The following is a 10,267-nucleotide window of genomic DNA, read 5'->3' on the forward strand; positions in this document are numbered from 1 at the left end:
AAACAGGACTTACAGCCAAAGCACAACACTGGTCTGTGGACTTCATGGTCATGGGAAGGACACCATCCCACAAGCCCCACCAAGGGACTCTGGACTCTGGTGACCTGGACTTACTGTGTACCATCAGGACCTGTCAGGACTCTTTCAAGTGCACAAGGGAAGAGAAAACTAAGCCGCAAACCTAGGAGACTAGAGATGCAAAACCCTTCTCCCCCCAGGGGCAACGTCAATGATCGCATGCTATACAAATGCAAATGCCCTCTGCTAGCATTAGAAAGGTCACCAGTTTTCGGCCTCCTTTATCGGTCTCCTACCACAAGTGCACTAGGGTTCCATTGGCTCCATAGGGACCATTTGCCTGCATTGTCCGTGGGAGCAGCTTCCTGTCCTTCCAGAACCCGCACGTGTGTCTCCCTGTCATGGCACGTACTGATACATACGAGAACGACGTTTCCCTTTCATTTTGAACATTGTGCTGATGCCTCCCTCCTGGCTCTGCGTCTCCACTGAGAAGACCATTTGGCTCAGTTTACATGGGGTTTGTGTGTGTGTGTATGTGTGTGTGTGTGTGTGTGTGTGTGCGTGTGTATGTGTTTCTGTGTGCATCTGTGTGTGTGTGCGTGCGTGCGCGAGTGTGTATGCATATACATATATATACACATACACGAATGTGTGTACGTATATGTACACACGTATGTGTATGTACACAGGTATCCATACGGACACACAGGTAGCTAGATCTATATATAAACGTAGCTGTTCTTTCTTTTGAAAAGACACACTGCAAACTCTGTGGGCCGCCTGGATGACTCAGCTGGGTAACGGTCCGACTTCGGGTCACGTCAGGCTCTCAGGGTTCCTGAGCTGAGTCGCGCCTAGTGCTCCGTGCGGACAGCTGAGAGCCTGGAACCTGATTCCCTTCTGGGTTTCCTCTCTCTCTCCCTGCCCCTCCCTCGCTTGTGCTCTCTCTGTCTCTCTCGCTTTCTCTCAGACGTGAACATTTAAAAAGAAACAAAAGCGTGTGGCTCTGGATCTCGGCTCACGTCACGATCTCACAGTTTGTGAGGCTGAGCCTCCACAAGGAGCCCCACCTCAAGATGGGCGCCAACGATGCGGAGCCCGCTGGCCCTCCTCTCTCTCTCCCTCCCTGTCTGCCCTATCCCTGCTCCCAGGCACACGTGCATGCGTCCACTCTCTCTCCGTGTCTCAGAATGAATGAAAGAAACAAAGAACCTCAAATGATAACACTAAAGGAACACCGTCGAGTTCATGACTACAGCGAATGAATGGCTGTGCCCGTGGCCAGCACCTGCCCTGGGGAACGTTCTATTTCCTATTTGTTCATGTTTCTTCACTCTGGAGACACAGGGAGCCAGAGAGCAAGCCGGCAAGCCAGGGACCGCCAGTGGGGGAGGGGCAGAGAAGCAGAGAGAGACACACACAGAATCTGAAAACAGGCCCCAGGGCCTGAGCTGTGGGCACAGAGCCCAGCGCGGGGCTGGAACTCAGGAACCGCGAGGGCGGGACCTGAGCCCAAGTCGGAAGCTCAACCCACTGAACCACCCAGGCGCCCGGGGAAGGTTCCATTCAGGAGTCCACTCCATCCATCCCCGCCCATTTCCGCAAGGTCAGAGCCCTTACGACACACACCACCAGGAAGGATGCTCTACAACTGTCCACAACCTGCCCTCTGTCTTCCAAAGAGGCTGCCCTGACGATATGTAGCAAAGCGGGCGCTCTGATCCAAAGGCCCACGGATAAAGGTCATGCCTGCCTACCCTTAGGGCCTGATGACTCCCCAGGTTCCCCTTGAGCGCACTGTGTCCCATGGGAAACGTCGTGGCTTTGGGTTCCAAGGTGCCCTGCAGCTGAGCGCAGGCCACCGGGCACGACCTCACCGCAGCTCCCTACCAGGAGACAGCTTCGCACCCTTCACCCTTCCTGCAGGCCCTGTGCTCAGGGTCTCGGACCAGCCGGGGCGCAGGACACAAGCAGAGAACGTCAGCATTTGAGGACGCAGACACGGCCTTGGGGTTCCCCTACTCGGGGACCACGTTCACCACCTGGGCGCCTGCGACGTTGGCGACTGGCACACGGGGCGACGGGGAGTGTGGACCGCATGCAATGAGGGCCCTCGGCCGCTTCTCCTGCAATTCAGAGGGGGAACTCGCAAAGGTCACCTCAGTCACCAGCTCCCAAGAAGCCTCCCTGCGGAAGGGACGGTGCCATCGACAGCCTGTTCCTCCTTCCAGCCCTGCCTGGGATTCAGGGGGAGCACAGCACCGGGGGCGGGGGGGGGCCGGGGCGGGGGTCCTCGGAAGGTCCCGCTGACCCATGCCCCCCGCTGTGCCGCCACCCTCACTAAGAGCTCCGCGTGTCACTCTCCAAAGTGTCTCACGCTGGATGTGAAATGATAGGGTTCCCCGCAGAGGGCGTGACTCAGGCCCCAGAGCCTATTTTGCTGGATTCCCCGTTTGAGGGCACACGCACGTCTCCAAGCCCACCTGTGCTCGCAGGACACGCACGCTAGGTGCAAATGCTTTCCCTGCCTCTCCACAGGCAGCAGTGGGAAAGCCAGCGGTGCAGCAAGCTCAAGTGGAGCCCGACTGCCTGGCTTCATGGCTCGAGTCTTCCCCCTTCACAGCAGGGACCCCCGGCACACATTCTTTCACATCTTCCCTTGGAAATACGAACGGGGACCAGAGTCCTTGCCGAGGTACTCTGTGTCGTCAGCATAGATCTCTCAAGTGCTCAGAACAGTGCCTGCAACAGGCTAAGGGCCCTACCAAGGTGGGATAAGACCAACGAGAAAACAAACACGCATAGGCAGTCCCCTCCCTCGTGGCCAGCACCTAGGCAACTGCTGAGGCTGGTGAGGCAGGGGAGGGATCCCTTCCTTCCCCCGACGGTGTCCGGCTCCCCCTCCCTCCTCAGGACTTCCCGCTGGCAGCAAGAAAACCTCCCTGCCTGATTCTGGGTGGTGCCGGCTAGGAACCCAGTGCCTCAGGGAGAGGCCGTCGCACATCTCCCCGGATACTTGGACGGGCTTCAGGTCAACAGACTCTGCCTCCTCACCTATATGGCAACAGGGACTGCACACCCGTGGAGCCGCTTCAGGACTTGCAAAGCATCAAAGGTGTTCGGACCACAACCAAGTTTCGAGGACACGCACGGCGACTACTTTACCAAGGAAACCTCTCACGTGGCGAGCTCACGGAACAATATCCATGCGATGACTCAGGCAGAATAATCACGGTAATCGTGAAGGTAATGATACTCAAGGTCACCATAATCTCCTTCATTCCGGAGAGACACAACTCACCCCTCGGGGACCCAACAGACGCTTAGGAGCCTGAGCTGCTCCAAGTGGCCTACACCACACCATCTTCCTGAAAATATAAAGCACCAGTCAGCTCGACATGGAAGTGTGGGAAAGCCTCTGCTCTTAGGCCTTTACTTTCAGTGAGGTCAAGGTGCTGCCTTCAGGACGGTATCAGCCTTTGAGACAGGATTGGATCTCTCTAGTGAACTGAGATATTCCCATGCAACAAAACGCATTCCTTGCAAAGAACTGGGTCCCTGAAGCGGTCTGGACTCCACACGGGCCACAAAACCACACTCACGCACACACACCCCCCCCCAACAACCGGGGAGAGGTACAACCCATGCAATGAAAGACCGTTTGCTCAAGACCTCATTTCCAAAAGAGGCTGAGAGAGGAGCACTGCCTGCTCCAGTGCACACGCACTGGTTTCTAGGGACCCGGTGGGCTCCGAGTCACTTCTCCCTCGTGCTGCCTGGGGAGTCCCGGAGGAGATGTGATTGCCAAGGACTGAAACTCTTGAAACAAGGAACGAATGCAAGACAGGAGGTGCTCCACGGAAACGGGAAGCACCACGCCCCACCGATAGGAACAACAAAACCCACAAGTCTGCCTTGGACAAGGAGCTTTTCCATCCACCTTCCTCGCCAGAGTGCGAAGAAGACTTTCCCACCCAACATGTCCCAAAGAGATGACTTTGGACGCCATCCACAACACCCAGTTCTCTTCAGCACACATCTCCAAGGAGGAAAGAGTCTGCACCACCCTCTGAAACACAGAAGCGCCACTTATTCCTGCCTCACTGACTCCGAGTTCATTGATGGAATGCACATTGCCTTCAGAAACGAAGAGCTCAACAGGGAGTTGCACTTGCCCTTATCCAGACTCCTACCCCCTAGTCCCACTGACTCGCACGATAGAGGACCCCCTTTCGCCACAAGCCGGGTGAGATCTCCCCCTCCCCATCAGAGGGTGCATCTCTGCCACCAGAGGCGGGGCGGGGCGCGCGGCGGGGCTGGGCAGGGCAGGAGAGCAGGTGTGGAGGGGGGAGGCAGGAGGCCTGTGTTCACCTGCTGCTTCCACTCTCAATCCCTTCAACACCGTCCCCTGCTGGCCTCCAGCAACTCAGGCCCACCAACCTGACTCTCCCTGGAATGTTTCTCTGGAATCTCAGGTCCCTTGTACTTCATTTTCACAGGCAGGAAAGATTCTTCCTGCTCATGGCTACCACTTCCCTGGCCCTGCCTTGACACTTTCCCACAACCGCAGGTCCACGCTTTCCTTCCTTCCTTCGTTAGTTCGTTCCTTCCTTCGTAGGATCCTACCTCCACCCGCCAACCACCAACCCAGTCAGACCTCCATGGGCACTCAGGGTGGGTGTGTGTTTAGATTGGAGACTAAAGTCCTTCATGTGGTCACTGAAGAACCCAGAGTTCCTCCATTTTCTCCCTTCTCCCTCCTGAGGATATCAGGTACTTGCACAGCCAGCAGCACAAGGGGTGATAAAAGGGAAAGAGAACAAGGAAATGCACATGGGAGCATGTTATCAGCCTGGTCTAGAATGCCTAAAATATCCACCTTTTCACTCCTTCCTTCTTTTAAAGGCAAGAATTTTTAAGTAGTGATCTGTGAGAACCTATGTCCCACAAAACATAGAAAATGCATCCCTAGATATGCACCACAAAACACTGAGGGTAATTCTGAAAGGGCTGGCCTATGCTGGCAGACCTCATCTTGTTCTGTGTCATTCACCTTGACCACACCTCCTCCCCTTGAGCCACCCCCTCCCCCCCCTAACAGAAATGGGACCCTTCCCCAGCCAATCAGGTGAGGCCATAGCCATTACCTCACCAACTGCCCTAGGGGAGTTGGTGCTCCCCTTGAGCCACCCCCTCCCCCACCTAACAGAAATGGGGCCCTTCCCCAGCCAATCGGCTGAGGCCATAGCCATTACCTCACCAACTGCCCTAGGGGAGTTGGTGCTCCCCTTGAGCCACCCCCTCCCCCACCTAACAGAAATGGGGCCCTTCCCCAGCCAATCGGCTGAGGCCATAGCCATTACCTCACCAACTGCCCCTAAGCCCCAATAAAACCTTTCTGCTTTGGTAACTTGCTCTCCCTGGTATCTCACCGCTGCCTCTGTGCAGGTAGGGAAGTCAGCTCTAGCTAGCTGGAATAAAGGCTCCTTTGCTTTTACATTGGACTCGGCTCCCTGGCGGTGTTTGGGGATCACGATTCTGGCCATAACATTTGGGGGCTCGTCCGAGATCCCCAAGACCCCCAAGGGACCACCGTCCCACAGCACTAGAGCAGTGACAACGTCGTCCTGTTCCTGTCTCCTGATTTGTTCATTTTGGCCCCTCTGACTGGCGTGACGTGATAGCTGAGTGTGGGTTTGATTTGTATTTCCCTGATGGGGAGCGACGTTGAGCATCTTTTCATGTGCCTGTTGGCCATCCGGATGTCTTCTTTAGAGAAGTGTCTATTCATGTTTTCTGCCCACTTCTTCAGTGGATTGTTTGTTTTTCAGGTGTGGAGTTTGGTGAGCTCTTTAGACATTTTGGATACCAGCTCTTTGTCCGATATGTCATATGCAAATATCTTTTCCCAATCCATTGGTTGCCTTTGAGTTTTGTTGGTTGTTTCCTTTGCTGTGCAGAAGGTTTTATCTTCATGAGGTCCCAGTAGTTCATTCTTGCTTTTAATTCCCTCACCTGTGGGGATGTCAGATCGGAGATCCTAACGTGTTCAGCCATTTCCCACCTCAAATTCTCGTGTGAATGCCAACATCCTTCTTCGGACTCTGGGCACCCAGGTCTCACTCTTGCCACAAGTCACGGACGGCTTGGGGGTTTGGTCTGCATTCTGGACCCCAAGCCTCCTGATGTCCATGGTGCTGTGTCTGACTCTGTGTCCCTCCTGTGTTCTACCTCAGGGTATGAACATCTCACCCATGCCCGACAATGAGAACCGTGAGGAAGGGACCACCGAAGGAGGCTGGATGCTACTGGAACAGCGAGTGGAGCACCTGGTACCTGCTTTCCTGGGTAGAGACCCCTCCTACCTCTTCACATTCTTGAGCACGTACAGAGCTTTTGCTACCACCCAGTAGGTCCTGGAAATACTGTTTATGAGGTGAGCACCCTGCCCTTCACAGCCCAGTGTGATTCAGCCCCTGAAAGCTCTGAGTCTCAGGAAAGTCACCAAACGTCCTGGCCTCTCACTTTGTTCCTCCGATCCGGGTAGAAACACTCCAGGTCCTCAGTGGGGGCACTGCAGGGAAAGTCACCCTGGCCTGTGGAAAGCTCTGCTGGCAGGGCTGCGTCTCTGCTGGGTCATCTTTGTCCTCTTGCCCATGATCAACTTTCTGCCTCATCCCTCACTGTCGCCAGGTGTTGACTTGGGCTGTTTTCCCATTGGAAAAGGAGACTGGAGGCTCTATCTGTGTGTCTGAGTCCTGGCTCAAACCAGTCAACGATGCCCAGGATGAGCAGGACGCCCAGACCCACACCAATATGTGTGATGGAGCTGACTCGGGCCCTATCATTCTTCAAACACGCACGAAGCCCCACTAGGTGCAGGCACTTCTGTAGGAGCTGACTGGGATCCAATGCGCAGAGCGGACGGTACCCTCCCCTCCAGAGCTCCATTCTAGTCAGCAGTCAGGGACTCTGGATAGGACAAGACGTAGCATCCACAGGACAGCTCATATGATGTCCTTCTGGCCTCCTCCAGATACGGATGCTTCCATTCGGAGGCTGAGGAGGATGGCGGACCCCGGGAGCAGGAGAAACGGTGAGTAGGCTGAGCTCAGGCTGGAGGGCCTTCCTTCTCCAAGAGGGCAGTGCTGAGACTGTGCGTGGGAGGGGCTGCAGGACCCAGCATCCCACACGTCTGAGAGTCCTGTGAGAGGGCAAAGTTCTGAGGGCTTTCTCTTGAAAGCAAGGAAAGGGGTTCTGTCCTGTCTGGTAGAGGATGGGCTGTGGGCACAGGGAGGCAGCAGAGGGCGCCAGAGGACCGCATCAGCCCCTTAGAAAGTCCAGCCCCATCCCTTCCCACTCACAGCCTTGCCTAGACCCCCATCAGGGGACCCAGAATAACGGTTTTGGGGAGCATCACGCTCACCACCTTGGGGAACATCCACAGTGCGTGCTTAGCCAGGGTACAGGAGACACAGTGAGGGCTCAAGGAGCACATATCACCCATACGATGGGAGAACGGTGTCAGCGGGAGGACACCCACACGTGCACTGAGTGCATGAGGCAGCACAGAGGCACAGGTCGTCACGTTGAGGGCATCAGGAGGGTCCCAGCAAGCCCAGGTAAGAGACAGAGTCCTCTTGTCCCGTATTTGCGCAGATTTTTGTGGAGCGCTAGGGTATGCAGTGAAGGCACTGACTCACCCCGACACCACCCCTCCACTCACGCACGGACTTGAATTCCAGTGGGAGGTAGGCAGCGGGACACAGCGAAGAGTCTGGCTGGCTTCCCCAAGAAGGACAGAGACGACCACATCATTGGCTAAGGGGTTCCCGTCAAACAGAATCTTGACGGTCCCTCTTCAGTGACCAGGTCACTCGTAGGCGGGACTGCCAAATCACAGGTGGACCACGTACAGAACCACCCTCTGGACGTCCAGGAGCAGGAGGCATAGAGGCCAGGTCCCACAGGCCTGTCCTGAGACATCAGTGGGGGGAACACCCCATGGTGATTGTTCTGGCTACTTTTGTATCCCCAGGGCCATCTCCTCCATCCTGGGCACCTGGCTGGATCACTACCCCGAGGACTTTTTCCGGCCTCCAGATTTCACCAGCTTGAAGCTGCTGCGGGCGTTTGTAGGGGTCCACATGCCGGGCTCCGAGCTGCAGCGCCGCGCCCGCCTTCTCTACTCATGGCGGAAACACCGTGAGCCCAATGAGCCAGAGTCTCTGGGCGAGGAGGACTCTGGGTGGGAGATGTGGGCATGAGGAAGGGACGGGGTATGCCACAGAGAACATGTTTCCTGAGACTGCAGGTGGGTCAGGCGTAGGGACTAGTCTCAGATCACTGTTCCATTAGCCTGCCGTCTGGGAGATTTCCTCCTGGTGGGTTCTTTGACTCAGATGACAATGTCTGCGGGAGAGGTTTCCTGCCATGGAATGGCAATCACGGTGATGACACTTTCTATTTTTGAAGCCATGGCACCAGCTCCAGAGCCACGTTCAGACGTCCCTCAGGAGCGAGCCCCCGCTATCTCTGTGGTGCCCACTGCAGCCACGCAGCCCAGGCTGCCTGAAGCCACTAGTTCTCTTGGAGCTCAGCGCGTACGAGAATCGGAGACCCTCACTGCAGCGTCCCCAACAGGGCAGGAGGTACTCCCAGCTCTGGCTGACAGTCAGGAGCTGGAAGAGCCACCTGCCCCTTTGGTGGCCCCAGAGCATGAGCAGCCCCCAGCCCCAGCCGGCGGGGTCACGGAAGGGCTGGAACAACCACCTCCTGCCGGTGAGCAACCAGCCTCTGCTCCCCAACGGCGGCTCATGTCCGCTGCAGCCCCAAAGGATGAATTCCCTGACCCTGTCATTGCGTTCTTTGTCATTTCTGTAGTTCTTATAGAGGTATTTACTGTCCTTATATATTATTGTTCTATAAATAAAAGATAAACTAAGTTCCAAACAATTTACTCTAATCCTTTGAAATTACAACTTCAAGTGTCAGTACGTACATTCGCAGGATTTTACACCCGTGACCACTATGTACTCCTAGAACATTTCCATCACAGAGACACGTGGACTACTAGTCACCCACGGCTCATTCCCTCACCCCAGTCTCTGCAACCAGCGATCTCGGTTTCTGCTGCTTCAGGTCCTCTGGGATTTCCATGTGTGTGCAAACACACAACATGGCCTGTTGTGTCTGGCTACATGACAGGAGACTGATTAATAATTGCTTAAATATTCAATGGCACTAATATTTTTTATGACAGAGGAATAGTCCTCAAAGAACAAAGATTAGGTGAAGCCCCCACTTGAAATATCTTCATTATCTGGCATGGGGACCCTCTGAGGTTTGACACAAGAGCAGAAGCCAGAAGAGAAATGTCTGGACCAGAGCGAATACCTTGAAAATCTTTCATTTTCCTCGACTGGCCATGGTGATATTGGTCTAACGTGCATACTATAAAAACACCCAAATGAAACCGTCAATATTCCATTTATGCTAACCTATTAGGCAATAAAGTATAAAGTTCTGAAAGGTTTCCTACAGGTGACATGTATTCAGTAAAATGAAGATTTAATAATGAGGACAGGCACCAACGTGGCTCAATGGGCAAGTTTCCGAGTCCAATTTGGCTCGGGTCATGATCGCACGGTACTTGAGATCAAGTCCCAAGTCAGGCTCTACAATGACAGCTTGAAGCCCTGGTCAGGATTCTTCTTCTCGCTCTCTCCAAATAAATAAATAAATAGGAAACAACAAGTACATAGGCAGAAAAAATGTATACTCTTTCAAGAAATATTGGCCCAGAAGATACGGTGTCATCTTCAGAGTCCTTTGGCTTTGAGTGCAGCAGGTGTCTGTGTTTGTGTTCATGAGTGGTGTGACAGGTTGGGCATCCCTCCAGGACTATGGTCTTGTACTATGGGATGTCCCCACAGTGGACAGGCACAGTCCTGTCCCCTTCTGCATTCTCAAGGGCCACACATCATCCTTTACTCTGCGTCTCCAGAAGCTGAATGACTGGGCCAATTGCAATATTTTGACTCTCATCATTGTACAGAAAGGTACATGTGTACCGAAACTCTCCCTTTCTGTAGGTGTGTACACCTAGCACAACTTTGGGGACATACTTTATATGCATTTTTCGGGCGTAGCCTCCAGGTTCCAATATCTACAGACTCTTGATTCCGTTGGGGTCTTATGTGGAAAGCAGGGACCCCTGGGACTGAGTGGATCCCTGAACAATCAG

At 54.4% G+C, this 10,267-nt stretch overlaps 1 protein-coding gene across 4 annotated transcripts in view; it reads left to right on the top strand.

Moving 5' to 3' along the window:
• LOC123383567 (ral guanine nucleotide dissociation stimulator-like) overlaps positions 1-9,613 on the top strand; it is a 30,316-nt gene extending 20,703 nt beyond the window's left edge. For 3 of the 4 annotated variants that reach the window (XM_045051469.1, XM_045051466.1, XM_045051468.1), the window contains 3 exons: positions 7,058-7,117; positions 8,060-8,226; positions 8,497-9,613. In XM_045051469.1, coding sequence (XP_044907404.1) covers positions 7,058-7,117; positions 8,060-8,226; positions 8,497-8,960 — 691 coding nt within the window. In that variant the 3' untranslated portion in view covers positions 8,961-9,613. Of the gene's footprint in view, positions 1-5,387; positions 5,470-6,257; positions 6,458-7,057; positions 8,227-8,496 lie in introns of those variants that run through there. The other variant, XR_006593387.1, reaches the window with a different exon arrangement.
• Positions 9,614-10,267: the final 654 nt, after the last annotated feature.

This window comes from Felis catus (assembly GCF_018350175.1).
Source record: "Felis catus isolate Fca126 chromosome A2 unlocalized genomic scaffold, F.catus_Fca126_mat1.0 chrA2_random_Un_scaffold_43, whole genome shotgun sequence".
NCBI classification, from domain to species: Eukaryota; Metazoa; Chordata; class Mammalia; order Carnivora; family Felidae; genus Felis; species Felis catus.